This window comes from Toxotes jaculatrix, chromosome 15 (assembly GCF_017976425.1).
Source record: "Toxotes jaculatrix isolate fToxJac2 chromosome 15, fToxJac2.pri, whole genome shotgun sequence".
Classification (NCBI taxonomy): domain Eukaryota; kingdom Metazoa; phylum Chordata; class Actinopteri; family Toxotidae; genus Toxotes; species Toxotes jaculatrix.
This window is the reverse complement of record NC_054408.1, coordinates 22,568,452-22,587,275: the sequence shown is the minus strand read 5'-3', so window position 1 is coordinate 22,587,275 and position 18,824 is coordinate 22,568,452. Positions and strand designations below refer to the sequence as shown.

General features: G+C 38.3%; 1 protein-coding gene across 1 annotated transcript in view; it reads left to right on the top strand.

The window, feature by feature from the left end:
* Positions 1-6,600: 6,600 nt before the first annotated feature.
* The window catches only part of mlphb (melanophilin b), a 33,197-nt gene continuing 20,973 nt past the window's right edge, over positions 6,601-18,824 (top strand). Inside the window, exons 1-3 of the mRNA XM_041057370.1 lie at positions 6,601-6,621; positions 9,817-9,969; positions 18,531-18,752. Coding sequence (XP_040913304.1) covers positions 9,845-9,969; positions 18,531-18,752 — 347 coding nt within the window. The 5' untranslated portion in view covers positions 6,601-6,621; positions 9,817-9,844. The remainder of the gene's footprint in view (positions 6,622-9,816; positions 9,970-18,530; positions 18,753-18,824) is intronic.

The window sequence follows — 18,824 nt, the reverse complement described above, 5'->3', positions numbered from 1 at the left end:
GTCACTCTGCATCATAAAAATTTGTTTCCCTAATTGCGCTGTATAAGTGTGTCACTGCAGTCATGGAGTGCATTGTTTTTATGTTCTATACTTCATCTTATTAGTATTAACAATAATCTACTTTTTTTGTGTGACCAGGATGAGCTGATCCAAGAGGAAACGAATTAAGCAGCTTCAGGGTCTCTCAAGAAACTCTGGGTTTTAGAATGCCATACCCATTAACACCCAGACCACATAAAACCTGCTTTGCCCATACTTACATACAAGTGGCTATCCAGGTGAAGAGACCAAGATATTTCACTGAGGAGGTGGCAGACCAGGAATATTGGGCTCCAAAGGGATACCTCCGGACATGTAAGTAGGTGGCTGTTTGCTATTTCAGTAACCAGAACAGGCTGACATGAAAGCTAATTGCTGAGAGGTTGTTTCTGAGTCTCTCTGCCCACTAGAGGACAGAAAAAGCTTTGAAGACAAACATCCACACTGATCAGCAACAGCCTTGGCGGCCATGTGTAATTAAGTTCATGTGAATTCACCCAGTGAAAATTTTTACAGCTTAGAAAATTCTATTTTCTGAATAATTTAGCTTGCTGCTCCTAGTCCTAGTAATACCACTGTTATTGACCTGAAGTCTTCTGGCCAATGTTAGAGGTCAGTTTATTACAAACTGGGTCTTATTTTTGAAGGTTTGGTCATAGACCCTATTGGTCAATAACACCTTACTTACCAGAGTAATGGTAACAGGGACTCTTTGTGTGTCCACAACTCTAGCAAGTAAGCTTGGTTAAAGTTGAACCAGGAAGTCAGTCTGTAAACTGTGTAAACTGTTTGGGTTATGATTAGTTTTCTCCTCCAAATAAGTTTGACTAACAGGGGGGGTTTATTTAAAAATGACCTGTTTGATCGTCTGACTACTTGTTCTTGTTGCCACACTGGACTTATTTTTAGCAATGTTGTCACATTTCAAGATTTCAGTAATCAATCTTGTGTGTATAATGTAATCATGACTTCTGGAAATGATGATCAAACCTACGAAAATAAGATCCAAGCAGTGCAGTAAACTGTGATTATCCTTTTAAGTCTGAAGCCCACAGCGTTGGTGTTATATCTAGAGCTGTTATCTTTTTTTAGTTAAGGCGTGTCAACAAGTTTAGGAGATTTCTTTTATTTGAAGTTTATTCCAGTGCTTGTGTATTTTATCCATTCTTGTAATTTCTCTTGTTCATGACTCAGCAGGAGAAATATCTCCTTTCTATAGTCAATGCAGAACGCTGCTCACTGCTAGAGATAGTCTGATCGGGCCCTTTTGCCAGACAGCTTGGAAAGATCATGATGATGCACACAGCTGGTGCCTCCAGTAACCCAGTATTTTTGAGGGAAGCATTGGAGGGAACAGCAGACCCTGAGGACACTCAGTGATACAGAGTGTAGAGCGAAGATTTATCCAGTTGAACTGCTTCCCCAGGGTGCATCGTGCATCCCAGCATTTCTCAGGACAAGCCGAGAAATTCCAAAGGTGGCAGATGTCAAACTAATGTCTGTCCTGCTGCCTGAATATGACTGTAGGGAGTTCATCAATGCAAGAGGAGGGCTTTCACAAGGTTTAAACCAGTTATATATGGTAGCGATCACCCATTACCGTTTAATTCAGTGCAGGCTACCTTAGTTGCAGCCTATCTGGAGAGTGTTTCTTTTTTTTAATTAGTGTCTTGAATAGTTTTAAAGCAACATTATGCTTCTGTTTTAGCTTACAATAACTAAAATCATGCTGATGGTACATTGACTTGTAATAGGGACAATGGCACCTCAGTTAGCTTTAAGAAGAGGCTAGTTAGGTATTCTCAGTACAGACATCATGGCAGCAGGAAGCAACCAGTTCATTGTTGTACTGGCCATTGGACATACTGGGATAACTCCCAGTGGGCAGCTGCATCACTGGGCCAGTGAACTGTCCAAAAACAAACAAACAAAAAAATCCTTAAAGTTTTTACCGTCCTTGTCTGTCTCCTTACCAGCCCTCTTTGTCACTGGGGGTGCACATGAGAATATGGGTGTGGTTTCCAGGACTGGGCTCACTGGCACTGTTGTATACAATGAACATAGGTAATCAACCTTCACTGACCTGACCTAAGCCAGTTCAGATAAAAAGCTATGATTACCTGTCCTTCAGTGTAGAATCAGTGTTGTCAATTGTCTAAGTCTAAGCAGGATTCCTCAAACCTAACAAGACAAACTATACTTAAACTCTGCTTGGTGTTATTATATAAATATGGGTTACACAAGTGCCGCAAACTAAAAAACAAAATAAATATTTTGTAAAAGCCTTCTACTGGCACAATGACACCATTTTTCAGTCATTTGTCAGCAAAAATAAAATAGTTTTCTGATCTGAAACCACTGTGATTAAGGTTTGGTTGGGTTTGGGAACAAAAATTCCTTGGTTATTGTTAGAAAACAATTGTGGTTATAGTTAAAAGAAACCAACATTGACTGTTGGTAGGAAACAGAATTTGAACTGCTGTCTCCCATGGTAAAGTGTGCTCCAGGCAGACAAGATTCATGATTCCTAACGGCAGCTTCAGGACTTTGTCCTTAGTTGGCATTTGTTTAAATGACTGATGCTGTTTTTCTTGGAAGGACAGATTCAGGTTTTGAGTGCTAATGAATGGAATATAAAAAAAATGAAGCTGAAGGAGACTCCCCCTATTTTTTTCAGTCTTCATATTTCTCCTTCACACTCAGAATAGTTAACACAAAAACTTTCACATAAGAAAGAAAGCAAGAGGGACGGTTTTCCCTCTCTTGTATGGAACATGTGACAGTCTGTAAAAGACCCATGTGTCCTGCAGCACTAAAATGAGCCTTTGTCACTTGCTCTAAACAGCTTTGACATTAGAAAAAAAAAAAAAGCATGGACAGCCTGGAAGTGCCCAGCTGGAAGTGTGAAAGGAAACTTTTCCAGCATAAAGCCTCCAAAGTTTTAAAATGGGGGATTCCTATAAAACTGCTGGCACTATAATCCCCATTAGAGAACACACAAAGAACCTTTGAATTTTAAAAAAGTGTCTGTCTCTCTTACAGTCCACGGTCTTACTTCTAAGTGCAGTTCAAGTGCGATGCAACAATTCAAAAAAGTCAGTGACCACAGCATTGCTGCTGTTAAATGATGAAACCAGTCTCCAATCACCATGTAATGCTAGATCTTAGGATCAGTCAGATTTATGACGAAACCAAAAACTTTTCAGGCATTCATACATAAAACTGAAAACCAGGACAGTGTTTTACTGTGCAGAGGAAAAGCTCACATGCTGGTTTTTAGAGTCAGACAACCTTTTCCTCCTGTTATGGCCTCGTCACAGCACTGAAAACAGGCCTTTTTCCTGTTTTCCAATGATTGCTAGAGAAGGGGGCCAACACTCCAGTGATAACCCAGGAAGAGATAATCAGCACGTATAAGTGAATGCTTATACTAGAGGGGTCTAATCTTACAATGGGAGAATAAATCAGGCAAGAGAGGGAGACGCCAAAACCACAAAATGATGGCTGGTCAGGAGAAAAAAATGTTGATAAAACCTGTGGTTGATTTAAATTCTTTCACTCGTTCTTTCTAACAGTTTAGTTCCTCTCTGAGTCACACATCTGGTTTAAACCAGGTATGAGCAGGGGTCATGAGCTCTGTCACACATTATCCCCATCTCTACACATATAATAGGGATAATAGCTTATATTAGTGCCTCTTGTGTGTCTTCAGTGTGTGTAGTCCAGTGCCGTGTTTAAATCAACGGGGAGGTTTTGTACCAACCTTCTAAAAGGTCACTTGTAAATTTAAGACTGCAGTTGCAAGCCAGCTAGTTCTGGAGATGTTTCTCTCTTTCTTTTATCTTTTTTCCTTTTTTTTCTTTTTTTTTTTTTTTTTGGTTTTGCTGGTGTTGTGACAGACATTCATGGCCCCCACACAATTTATCCTGAATACCATGCTCAACTCCTGATGTCTCCTCTGGTGCCACCATCTGGTTGACATTTCTGATTTGGGAGGAAATTTCTCCGCAGTTATTGAATTGATGTGCTATGATCCCTAAAATGATATTCCCATCAGCCTCAGCTGGACTCTATCCCTAATGCTAATTAGCAAATGTTAGCATACTAACAATTTAAGATTACAAACATGGTAAACATCATACAAAGAGAGCATCAACATCTTAACATTGTCACTGTGAGCATGTTAGCATGCTCATGTTATCATGCACATCAAAGTACTCTATGCTACTTTACATCTTGTACTCAAAAATACACCAACACTTTGTCTATCCATCACTTCAGTAATACATTTACATTGTGTGTGTGAGCACGTGTGTGTGTACAAATGGTTCCCATATTTCTTTATCCACTAATACTGTTTGCCATCTTATCCATGCTTATGCCTTATGCATTTTACAACAGTGTTTGCACACACCACAATTGAAGGTTACAGATCATTTAAGATGTAATTCCTTGTAAATACACATATTTAACCCTTTATTATTAGTGGCTGAAGGAAACAGGATGTGTCAAAAAAAGGATAACTTCAACCATAAGCAATTTTTATCCCAAATTAAAACATACTATATGGCATTTAGTGAATTATACAGACAGTAAACTCTTCTGAACAGCCCTGTGTATATAGTACTCAATATGAATTGATAATACTAGTGATACATTTTCTGCGACAGATACCCTATGTCTCAAGTTTCCTTAAATCTTCTGGTGGGGATTCTGCAGGCCAGTACAGGAAGAGTGAAAGTCAAACATGCAAACCAGTTGATCATGTGCTGTCCAGGATTTTTATACACATTGGCTTGTTTGCACTGGGTGTTATCCAAGGTACAAATGGGAGGAATTCAGTGTGAACATACACAGGCAGATAACTGCAGGAACCGACAGTGCTGAAGCCAAAACTTTGTTGTAGTGTTTTTCTTACTGAATTCAAAGAGCTTCTCTTTAAGTTTCTTGATGTTTTAGGGGGATTTCCACTCATCTGGAAATTTCAATTATAACCAGCAATCTTGAAGTATTTTATATTTATTTTATATTTAGTATTTCTTTTTAAAGTTGAGAATGATAGATAGACACACCAAATTTGCCATCTATTACATAGATTTATGATTTATAGCAAATTTTACACAGTCAATAAATTAATTTCATCTTTGAAATAACTGAGCTGGTATTTTGCTTTACAGGTGCCCTGTGAAATGTTCTTGTAATCATACCAAGGATGTGCATCACATCACCCATATGTTTTGTGTTCATGCATGTTCTCCCCTCTGCAGGTGCACTCCACAAACAAAACCAGGACCCATTCTGAAAACCACTGCTCGATAATGCTACCAGTGGTCAATAACTCCACATGGTACCTTTAAGTAAAATGGAGCTTTATGTGTGTGTACCTGATGTGCTAAAAGATGAGACCATGGTGAACAGGGGTGATTTTTCACAAACTGTGTGCAACAAACATTTGCCTACACTGAGGCAACAATTACATTTTTTTTTCTTTTTTTGTTTTTTAATGCCAGAAGTGGACAGTGCCCTGAATACCATTCAAGCTCTGTGCGAAAAAATAACTAGAAAAAAAAACTAATGACTAAGTGCAATGCAAAAAAAAAAACAAAAAAACAAAAAAAAAACAACACCCCCCAGTGTGACTAACCTCTTCCAAAGTCTGTGTTCATGTTTATTTATTCCAGGGGAAGATGACAGTGCCTGGTGGTTGAGTAAACAAGAAAGCTGGACTGCTGGACGGGTCACATGGCCCGAATCAACCTCTCGGTAAATATAAACCAGTGAGGGAGGAAATGGGAGGAAATCCTTATGAGATAAATGCATTAAGAATGAAAAGCAAGGCTTCTCACTTTAGCATTTCTGTCACAACTGATAGGTAGTTTCCTATGGCCGTCATTACTCCTTCCAACTTTGCGTTCACATCACATTAGATTAACTGTAATGATATAGACATATAAAAACACTTGATAGCTTTTCCTTCCAAGTCGTAATCCCAGGTGTAAATGTTTGGCTCCATCATTGGAACACGATCCTTCTCCAATAAAAGAAAGTAGACCCACCCACTGTGCAAATAACCGTCTTACATCTATATTCTGTCTCTCAGTAAGCTTAAAGCCAACACTGAATTAATTAGAAACAGGGAGAAAAAATAAAACAGGGCTCTGCATTCTTTATGCTTCACCACTCTTTCCTATAATGTAGGATCCATGACATGTGACTGTGGACTTAAGCCCAGCTGGCCTCTATATAACCTCATGATCACTTCGCATTTGGGTACTGTCCAAGCAACAAAATATCCACAAAAGGTTGATTTACCTTCAATCAGGTACTTTCCCAACATAAATGCAAACTAATAGCAGTCCCAATTAAATAAATCCACTGTGAATGGAAGGAGCAAAGCACATAGCCTAACACTTTGAAGCAAAGTCGAGGAAGGCGGAGAGGAGGCTTGTCTGCCTGCCTTTCTTCCTCCTGGTTAACTAGACATGTGATTAGTATTGCTGTCTGCTACTTAGTTTGCCCTGCAGTCAGCCTGGTGTTCCTTCAGAGGAAATACAGCCTGAGGGCTACTCAGTCAGCGCCAAGGTAAGTCATATTTACACACACTGATGTCAATATGATGTTAAAAGATGAAAAATTAGAAGTTAGTATCTGAATATGTGTGTTTGAGTCCCAGAGGCATGAATGTGATTTTAATCCTGCTGTTGCTTTTTTTTTTTTTTGACATTTGTGCTACTTAAACTCAACAGGGTGGCAATGATCTTGTTCATTTCTTTGGACCAAACTCATGCATGAGAGTCAAGTCCAAGTTGAGATGCAGTTTATGTGGTATTTACCAGTTTTTGAAGCAAATACCAAATCACTCTTGTCCTGTCTGCTTCATAAATTTTCTGAGAGGGAGCCAAGGTTGCCACTTTGAAAACTCCATCCAAGAATACGTAAAATGGTTTGAATTGGAATAAAGTTAAAAATGTATGCTTTACCTGTGCTGTTGTTTTGCTGTTTGTAAAACTATTTCAGGTTTGTGTATCTCCACACCTGTTATCAAGCTTGACCTTCCCTTTGCAAACACAAGGAGTCCTTTATATGCTCACCTGCTGAGCTGTGTGTATCAACAGCAAATTTAATGCAGACAATCCTTTAAAGACCACATTATATACAAGTATGATTTTATAAGAGATACTAAGAGATGAAGACAAACATGTTGTAATAAGTTTTATGTTGGAACTCTAAAGTTTTTGTTTTTTTTTGTTAGTCTTCCCTTAATACAACAGAGTAAGATACCAAGTTATGCACACCCACTAAGCAAATACATATAGAGCCCTTGAACACAGTTCAAGTGTAGGAATGTAACTGTGGGAAAGTTGTAAGCAGTGTTTTATAAAGTTGAGTGAGTGAATGAATGTTCCACTAAGATTATACCATTTAGATGAGACTTGTTTCTCTGTCTCTGTTTCTCTGGCATGCTTGTTTTTACCATTACTGCCCACTTGCAGAAGCAGAAATTAGATTAGGCTGCCCAATCATTTGAGTTTTCTTACATAACCTGTGGAAAACAAGACAATTATGTGATGTTCCTGAGCATTCCTTTACTGCTCTCCTATTTTGGAAGAGTGTTTTTGTGCAACTCGCTGGTCTTGGTCGTGTGTGTGTGTATGTGCGTGGAGGTGTGTGTACATGTGTGTATCTCTGTCAGCTGGAATGATGTTACCTCATGCGCTGAAACAAATGCAGCATGAAAGTGGATCATGTGAAATATTTGGGTAGGCTCCATTAACAGAGACTTGTTTAAGAAAAAATCTCCCTGCAATGTGATGGTTGAATTGTGCAAACCTTTACAGATCACAGGACAGATGCATGTGGCAGAGAGGTTGTTTTAGCACCTGATACAGACTCCAAGTCACTTGGTTGGTATTTTAATTCTAGTTTGCTTCATTGCTTCGAAAAAACAGCAGCAACACTAAAGAGAGTGAACAGATTTCTCAAAAATGTAAGATTTAAACATCATGACCAAAATCTTGAGAATGAAAGTTGTTTCATACAGACAGCAGGAAAAGGTACAGTGTCTAAGAAAAGACATTGTCCTCACAGAAAGCAGCAGATGTGGCCATTTGTTCAAATGCTTAATATGACATTTGATTTAGTTTAAATGTAAATAAATAACTAAGCAGTAAGGGAAAAAAGTCTTTTATACCACCTCAACAAGAGAAGTTCATGGTGGAAGGTCTTTCCACAAACATCACCAAGTTGTTTTACTTGTGTAAACCTGGGTATAACTTAAACTACAGGTGTGGCAGATCAGAAAATAGCATTTATTGTTATTTTGGAAGACGCTGACAAACAACTTATTATTACAGGTAACAAATGGACCATTTGATGTTAATAAAACCTGTGTTTAAATCTTCACTAATGAGCAGCACACTGCACTACCTGGCAGGCCGACACAGTTAGTGACTAGATGGAGAATAATGTGGAGCATTTAGAAGCTAAAGAGTCTGATATTTTCCTCAGGACTTGGTAGAGACCAAAAGCAGAGCTAAAAGAGGGTGAATATAGGACTTAGATTCATCAGCTGGACAGAAACACGACTCCAAGTACATGACAGTGTTGCTCCATATCTGCTATCTGTGTAAATAAATGACTGCTAACAAGGCCACCATTTCAACTTAAAAGGAGTTGCTATATTGATATAGTTGCTTTATTAGAATAAGCTTGTCAGACACTATTTTCTAGTGGTCATGTCTCACCCACAGAGCCATTAGGAGCACAGTAAGTGCTGTAAAGTCTGAAATGTAGAAGATGTCAAGACAACACAGAAATCGCTTTGATTGTAAAGTCTTAAAAGACAGTTTATCTTGTGTGCCTATATTTAGAGGTCATTTTTTTGCTATAATGATTTCTCCTGCCCATACTAGCATGACTTTGCTTGTGAAAGATACAGTGGAAGACAGAATGCATAAACAACCTAACCCTGCAAATGTGCACACTAAAGACAAAGCTAATAAGAGGCTTCACCAGTCTGAGTACGCCAATTAAGAGGGGATCTTCTAAATTTATTGTATGTGATTCCTTTTTAGTGTTTACATAGACAGTGTTTCCTTATTTAGACGCTTTTTGGAAAGTGAATGTAGGTTTTATGACACTATACCAGGAATGTAAACCCTACTATAAGTTTTACAGCTGAGGCATCTCTCCTCTTTCACAGTGTAGGGACACTTTCAGTGGATATACTGGCATGAAAGAATGCAAAGAATGTTTTTTTAAAAAATAAAATCTGAACCTCTCTTTTAATTTTACAGCTTTTTTTGGAAGCGACATGAAATAGAGAGGAATGAGCAACACAGAATAGATGTAGATGGAACCATCACAGCTCAGAGATTTGACTTGTTGAGACATTCATGTGCAGATTTTACAGACGTTATCGATTTACAGCTTTTATAATGGCACGTGAATTTGTACCATGAACATGCCATGACCATCCCTCACCAACTGATTTAACACTGATGTCATGTAGTGAACTTCAGCACTGAACGTTGCGGAGAATCGTAGGCAGTGCAGCACTGATTGATCATTAGGAAAAGGAATGCAGGTGACCTGATTATCAATGACCTGTTTTCACAGTTTGTGGTATTTTCACAGCAGCTAAGTATTAGTATTAAACCTTAGTATCTGTGGAAAACAGAATTCCCGTGTTGCTTACACATTTCTTGACACTATTATCGCTTAGTTTAACTTCGTTTACAAACCAACCCATTGTTATTTTTCATTACCCCACTATAGCCCAGCTCCAGGCATCAACTTCACAATTATGCCTGGCACCACAACAGGGAAGAAGCTGGATCTTTCCAAGCTCACAGATGAGGAGGCCCAGCATGTGTGGGAAGTTGTCCAGCGAGATTTTGACCTGAGGAAGAAGGAGGAAGACAGACTCGGGTAAGTTAAAAAGGGTTTGGTTTTTTTTTCAGTTATCTTTTTTGAGAGTTTTTGAAAGTTATGTCAGACAGCATGAGTATTATCAAACTGAATTCAAGCAGTTATAAATCATATTGCTTAAACTTGAAGTTAATTGAATATTTCTGTCCATTACCGTGTTTATAATTTAATCTCTAATTTTAACCTCTTTAATCTCATACTTGCACCACACTTCATGTTATCCTGTAAAATCCATTCTTTCTCCTCATCTCATTCTTTCTGCGAATCATTGCAGAGGTCAGTTTTTCTGAGCTTACTGTTTTCTTCATGGCAAAAGTTCCTGTTGTTCCAAGGTGCATGAAGAACCAATGTAAATGTTGCTTTAAAAAGACCTTTAATAAGTTTAGCAAATCTAATTTTCCATCTAGAACACCTTGGTTGCTTAGGTGTTCTTTTTTAACTGCGATACTGAGTACACTCAGTTTTTAGCCATGCTAGTTGGGCAGTTCTAGGAATGGCAGTGACAGTCAGTGGGTTGTTCCACCACTTTACATTCATTTTGTACAAACATTAATGGTTTCTAGACAATGAATCCAAGGGACTTTGGTGAGCCTCGAAATTTTCATCCAGTGTCACAGAGAGGTTGACATTTTTGGTTTAGAGCGTTGTCTGAACAACTGTTGGATGGATTATGTTATGAAATCTGGTGCAGATGTTCATGTTCCCCACAGAATGGAATTACTGATTTCACTAACCCATCAAATCAAAATGTCTTCAGTACTTTAGTTTATGACCACGCACCCACAAAAGGAATGACACTTTCATCAGCCTCAGCCTCACTTTGTGTTTAAAGCTAATTAGCATATGTTGCTAAACAGTATGTTAACATTGTCCAAATCGTGAATTATGGGATAATGGTTAATGCTAAAACGTAACAGCACAAGAAGATGTTATAAGACACACAATAACATCACAACAACACAGCTAAAATGGCACTCATTATCGCACATCATCTCTGCCAAGGCAGAAAACATACCAACTCACAATGTTAAGAAAGGTGATTAAAAACTATTGTGTCTTCAACACTTTGGCCAGATCCTCACCAGAATTGAATGGGTTCTTCCCCGACCCACACCCCATCCCTCCACAAACTTTGGTCCAAATCGACTCAGTACCTTTTGTATAATCCTGCTGACAAATGAACAAACAACTTGCTTATGAACATTTCATTTGTAATGAGCAGACCGTGTGACAGCTTTCAAAAGTTACAGAGTCGTGCTCATAGGAAAAGTCTACTTGAATGAAAACAGTGTTCAGTATTTGTTTCACATGGCAGTTCACGGCACGTTATACCATCATGACAAGTCACTCGCATTTCTCTGTGAGCCAGACGTCACATGTCCTGACTTCAAAGCCTGTGATGCTAAATAATTGGTTATCTGCTGTTTTTTATTCAGATGATGGATGATCAGCCAATTTGTTTGATTTAAATTTAGTAAAACTGAACAGAAATTACATGACTCTATTCCTGAAGGATGGACTGACTTTGTTGAGCTGCACGTCACAAACAGATGATTCAGTCATTTGGTCCTAACTCACTGGCCTGCTGCTCACATGTCTCCCTGGCCACAGTGGCCGATGAATGGTTTAGATATCAAGCTGTAGGAGGAAGAGGCTTAGAGGGAATTTCCCCTTATCCTTGGATGTGGGATGACCTCTGCACAGCAGCAGCAGCACAAAACCAAGAAACCATTCTTTAACACATTGTTAAAGTAAGATTTACACCTGTTATGAGTTCTCTAAAGTGATGTATGAATGCTAACTATAACTTTACGTGATATATTTTTTTACATTTGAAATCATTAGGTGAAACAAACAGTCAGGGCCAGACCCAAGGCATAAACAAGATGTGGTAAAAACCTGATTTGAAATAGGGACCCTCTACAAGACAGGACAACATAGCTGTATCATAAAAGCTCACAGGAACCACCTTTAAGCTGCTGTTCTTTTAGTTTATAATGAGCTTTACGACATATTTCTGCTTCACAAAGACTGGAACCACTGCAGAATGTTCCTTTAATGAGCAATTCATTTTATAGCATTTAGAAAAATCTGTTAAACACACGTCTGATACCTCAGGTACTTGTAAATTTCCTGAGAGAAAATTTGCACAGACTTTTTGATAAAACAAGTAAAACTAAGGTCAAGCAGCAAAGGTCTGTCTTGAAATGACAAATCTTTTATTGAGGCTCTGACAACGTACTTATCAAACATAGATATTTTTTATTACTCATAACTGTGCATTTTTCTAAGATCTCTATCTGAGACAAATTGATTTCCTGCCTTCATACACTTTTATGACCTCCTGGGACGTCTGACTGTTGTTTCTGGGCTGCAGATCTAATCTGAGTCATTTTAAAATGTTCCAGACTTCCAGACACTTTCTGAATTCATTCATTCAGATTTCTTCATTTCAGGCAGAGACAGCTGACCCATCCCCATTTATCAAACTAAACATTTTGTTTGCCTATATGTGCATGATGAAAGGGTCATTTTACACTGATTAACTGGCATAGTCACTGGAACCTTCTTGTCTCCAGTCTGTATTTACAAAACAGCAGTGAAAGGAGAGAGCCAGACATTTGTAAAGAAGAGAGTTCAGAACAGCTCCTTTTGTTTTCAGTGTACATTTTCTTTTCATACATGCTGTTTAGTCTTGAAGATTCACCACTCATTCAGTAGTTGACCTATAGGGCCATGCAGATGGTTTGTAAGCTTTTTTCACAAATACAAGGACAGCACTGTCTTTCAATTTCAGCCAATTAGGTTGCGGCCCCTGCCAAGGTTCTTCTTCAGCTATTTGTTTTCCATTCAAATGGGCTGTTGTTTGCTGCACAGGCAACTGGTGTTTTCATCCAAGGCCTCCGCAGTCTATAAGTAGGTACAGATCTTCATGTGGTTTACATATAAAACCGTCACACCTAAATCTTGTAAAACCACATATGTTGGAAAACAAAATGAAACAACTTATTTTGGCAAAGATTTTGACTTTGACCCTTTTTTTCACCAAAAGTTCACCAAAAATAACAGGAGTCATGTTTTTTTCTTTGTGTTAGATTTTCAATACTTGTGTTTTATAGTAACAGAGTTTTTTTTTTTTTTTTTTAACTTATTCGTTTTTGACACTGTTTGGTCCAAGACTTCCCATATCCTCACATGCGTTTCGCTGGATATATAAACAGGCAACTCTTTGCTAAAATAGGAACTTGTCTCTTTTGATCAGTACTATGTCGGTCACCCTTGACTTTGTCACACCTGTGAAAATCAGGTCTTTGGCCTCATCTATGCGTTACAACAGTAATAATACTAAAGAAATAAGGAGAGTGAGCTGCGTTTTTGGAAAATTCCAATCTGGTTTCAAAGCCTCATCTCCTGTAGGGTCCCCCTCGGTTATTTAATTTAAATCAGTTCTCTTTTCCTTTTACTCCACTTTCCACCATGCTCCCGTTTGGTCTCATTTTCAAAAACAGAATGTTTCTTTTCACACAGATCTACCTCCTCCTAGAACCAAATACCAACAACAAACTGACTGACGTCAACAACTGTCTTCGAGACATAAAATCCTGGATCACTACAAATTTCTCTAGTTCAGTGAGAATAAATCTGACACATCTTGGCACATTGCCATCTTTTGTTATGACAACTTAGGGTCATATTTGATTCAGCATGGAAATCAGCCAAACGAAGTTTCATTCAGCTCTATATTTTTTCCAAACCCAGTCTAATTCTCTTTACCTCTGACCTGGAGAAATGTGGAGAAGCGACCACATTATTCCCATTCCTGCTCCCTTCTCTGGCATGGAGTTAGCAGTAGAATTTAATTTAACAACCTGATGTTTGCCCACAACTTGTTAAAAGGTCTTGACCCTTCTTACGTTACAGAAGTCCAGTCCCAGTCCAGACTAGTTCTGGATCTCGAGACAGCTCCCGAGATCCAGGACAGGGCTTTTTCTGTAGCTGCCCCAAAAGTATGGAATTCTCTCCCACCAGCAGATTCGCCCTGTCTAATGAGATTTTCCCTCTTTTTATCTCCCTCTCTTATTCTCACTTCCACTAGCCCCATGTAGTTTATTCTAACTTGTCAGATAATCAAATTGACTTAAGAGAGAGGAAAAGAGGAGAACATGAGATCATGATGTTAAAATGAAAGACTGAGAAACCAGCAAACCAATTCAGACTTTGGTATGAAGATCTGATACAGCAAGTCAAGTTAAACTAGAGCGGGTCTGATTTATGTGGACGGACATGGAGAGAGAAGCACCATGTATGGGAACGCTCAGACACACAGACAGCTATGAAGACTAAAGTAACTAAGCGAACGTCTGGCTACCGCACCCGGATTCCACAGCTTTGCCAGTTAAGCAAAACTGCTGCAGTACCTGCTTTTCATCAAACACCAAGGACGAGTGAGGATTTGAGGAACATACTAAAGTAAAAAACTCCAGAGAACATTAGAAAAGTTACATCGTTATATAAACTATTTTTAGTGTAAGGCTTATTTTTCCAATGTGAAAGAAGGAAGAGAAAATAATCTTATAAATAATCTTGAAAAGAAAATCAGTCATTTGGTTTTCTTTTGAAGTCAAGTCTTTGATCGTAAAAAAGAAAGACAAACTGGAACATTACAGTCACTTCTGTTCTTTTTGAAATCTTACTCAAAGTGCTTTTGTGCAGTTTCTCTTTTATGTAGATTAATATTCTTTATGACTTTGTCTGTGGTTCCCGAAAGAATTTAAATTTTACTGCTGTACAGAGCAAATTTCATTAACAGTTGCACCAGCAGTTTGATTGGAGGTTTGTCAGGGAAACTTTAAAAGGGGTGCATCAAATATGAAACTTGGCAATGAATATTTAAAGCAGCACGTTAGTATTTTTATATCAGCAATGGGTCAAAATCTGAAAGGTGCTGAATGTAGTAATAGAATATGATCACCAAACTCTGCAGAGCATTTTAGCATCTTTCAGCTCATTGTTTTGGTTCTGCAGCCTGCAACTTCATTGTTTTAAAATTAGCAGCCACAACAAACAGTAGAGGGATAAAGTTAATGACTAAAAGTAGTGGATCATTTAAAGAGCCAAATAGCAGGTGGAGACCAAAACAGAGCTAAAAGGAGGGTGAATATTGAACTTGCATTCAAAAACATGACTCTAAAAACAAGGCTTCATGGCTATGTTTTGTTTTGGTTTTGTTGGCTGAATAACATTAAAATGTAATGTGTTTGAAGCTTGTTCTGTTGCACCCCCACCAAAAAAAAAAAAAAAAAGAAAATCAAAAACCACTACATTAATGCTCTTATTGTGTTCATGTTGAGTGCAAAACAGCAAAGCAATAATCACCTAACCAAAAAAGATATCAGCAAAATTAAATAAAAAACAAAACATTTCACAATGTGACAGTAAAATCTTGGCACCAGATCCACTTACTGGCAATGTTCCAGAGCTTTCAGCCAGATCTCATGGCCAAAAACCTTAAATGGTTCCTGCAGCTTAACACATGAATTATAAACTGCTTCCAGTGCCTACAGAGGGCACCACTCTCATTTACAAACTCTCAGTCTTGATAAGCTATTGCACTTGTGTTTGATATTTAACTTTGCCAGCCATGTGTCAGTGCTTGGAAAGCTTGGAAGTTGCCTACAGCACACATCTTATTTGAATCATAGAAGGGCATCTTGTATAGCAGATCTGTGGGATTTGATGTTTCAGAGGAGGGCAGATTTAACAGATATTACTTTTAAATCACATCACTAATGGCCAGCAGCTGTATCTGCAAAAGGTTATGGGATACTTACAAAGTATCCCATTTATCCCAATGATCTGGGCCATAATTCAAAAAGCATGGCCTTAAAAAAGCTTTAATAAACAGTAAACATCCTCTCATCCTCAGCGATTGTTTTGCCAGGCTCCACCCACTCTGTGTGACATTTGGGACTTGTTATCTGAATTTTTCCTCTCCACTAGAGTCAGCATCTCGCAGTGCTGAGTGAGGCTGTTGCTTTTCCAACAATCAGCACAAGTTTGCTTTAAAGTTTGCTGAAGAAAAGGTCTGACTCGAAGCAATGAAGTCATTCACGACACGTGTAGACCCGCCAAGTTACATAGGGGAGAGGAAAAACGTGTTTGAGTGGGATTTCATTAAGTAAAGGGTTTAACTTTGCCTCTTGAGGCTTTTGAGTAGAATTTAACTAAGAGTTTTGGTGGACTCCTTGTATTGTGCATGTATAATTATTTATATATTTACTCACTGCGATCAATTTTTCTGTGATAAAATGAATGTAGTGAGAACATTTCAGCAAAGAAAGGAACTTTTCTGCCATTTTTTTTCTCTACTAACTCTCAGAGTTTGCCTCAAGAACAAAGCAAGTGTTCATTTACATCAAGGCAAACAAATTAAAGGCTGACACAGATGGAGCGTTTTTGCTAATTGTAGTATAATTACTGAAAATGAACTTGCTCCAGAAAAAAAGTAGAAATGTTACTGACTATTGCTCATTACAACCTGTCATTAGTGAGAACTCGAGCAAAAAGTTGTCAACCAACAACCAACCACAATGTTTTCCTTGTTCTCTTTTATACTATGTGATAGAACCACCATGATCTTTGTTTTTTTTTTTTTTTTTTTTTTCATATTTAATATGAGGCTTCAACAAAGTGAGTATTTATTTAAGTTTTACTGATGTCTTTTACCTTGGGACACTGGAACAAAGTCTTGCAAGTGTTTCAGATACACACAAGTATAACTGGGTAAAGTATAAATATAAGTAGTAAAGTATAAATGGGTAAGGCTTCAGTATTATGGCCTGCATCACAGTGTCATTCTTCCCGATTTAAAGTATTTTTGTACTAACCGTGTTGTGGTCATTTTGGCATCAGGTCTGCTGAGATTCCACACTGTTGCCCATAAATTTGGAATTAAATATATTTGACCTTTTCTCATGAAATGATTGTGACAATGTGATTTATTCTTGATTGATAAAGTGTATATCTTCTCAAAACTTTATTGATCATTCTCTTCCAATGTGATTGCTGCCTGAAAACAAAAGTATTCCAAATTAATGGGCAACAGTGTACTTACTTTACAGCATAACAACAATGAACAGCACCCTGAGTAACAACAGTATCAGTCCATATGGCACCCACAGGGTAGCTGAAGCCCCCTATAAGTACAGTACTCCCAGACATTCCTACTTTACAACACAAGCACTAACATATATGTATGATGGACCTCTTTTTGTTTCAAACTAAAAACACAATCATTTTTTAAAAATCTGTAATTGTTGCACTAAATGTTTCCTGGAGAAACGTGCCAGTGTTCTGTTGCTATGCCCACTTTTCCATGTTAGAAGGCTGACATAATATTTACACAGAGTTGCCAAAACTAAGCCATGTGTTGCCATCTATGTGCTGACAACCACCTCTTCACTTATATTTCTCAGCCTTTGACTCATAAAATCTTTGGATAATGTAATGGTATAAGGTTTTGTTTTTCTAGCTGTACAAACACAAAGTGAGTAATAACTTCAAATGTATTCCAGTAGAGCTCCACCATTACTAGTTCAACATGTTGGGAAAATGTGCTTATTTGCTTTGTTTCTGAGAGGGAGATTAGTAGTGTAGGACATGGTTACCTTGGTTTAGCATAAATACTGAAGTCAGTGGGAAATTGCTAGCCTGGCTCTCAGCTTAAATGCTGTATTACTTTATGTAACCATGCACAAACATTGTGCAGGCATGATGGTACCAAATCTGGCGATGGAGTTTCACTGTAAACACACTGCAAGCTGTGTTTTGAACCAGTGTGGACTTAGAACACAATTTGCAAAAATTATTTCCTGTTCCTAGATGTGCATTCAAAACATGATTTAGCAGCGATTCCTGCAGCCAAAACAGAGCAGCATCATTAGTGTTTGTCCAGATTCAACAGACATTACCTTTAAACCACATCGTTAATGGCCAGCAGCTGTATCTGCAGCGAGTTATGGGACACTTATAAAGTATCCCATTTATCCAAAATGATCTGAGTGAAATTTTAAAAGCCGTATCTACCGTACTACTGCTGTACTACAACCTATAGTAGTTAGCAGCAGTCCTGAAGTAATCAGCCATGTCACAATGTCAAAAACAGACCTTGGTTAAAGTGTTTTTATTTTTTTTTTACCTGCTCAGCATACCAGATGTGTATTGTGGCACAATGAAACCATGCACCAGTAAGTGCAAGGAATACAGCACATGTCAACATAAGCCACATTTCTCTGATAATGTTTGGGTCACTAAAGTGAAAGTTTGCTTTTTGAGTTATACATCTGCAGTACAAGTTGTTAACCTGTGACTCGAGGATAAATTAAAGTTGTTTTCCTCCAAGAAAAACACTGATCTCTTTCACTGTATGTAGTGAACAGCTGGAATTTGCCTCATCTTTGGCCATAGCACAGCTCTGATGCTTTTCCACTCTTTTTAACATGTGATCTTTTTCTTTACAAATGAATGAAAACAATAAATGATGACATGTTTTGTCTTTTTAGGGAGCTGAAGACCAAGATTGAGAAGGAAGACACCAAGCGGGAGTTGTTGGGGAACCAGACCAGCCTGACTGAGTCTCACTGTATTCGCTGTCTCCAGCCCTTCAAGTTCCTAGTCAACAGCAAGCATCAGTGTCTGGACTGTCAGCTCTCTGTCTGCAAGTCCTGCAGCCGCTACAATAAGAAGGAGCATGGCTGGGTGTGTGATCCCTGTCATATGGCCAGGTAGGAAATGACAGATTAACGACATGGAACCCGTGGTAATTAAAAGTACTGTACCTAACTTAGAAAGACAAC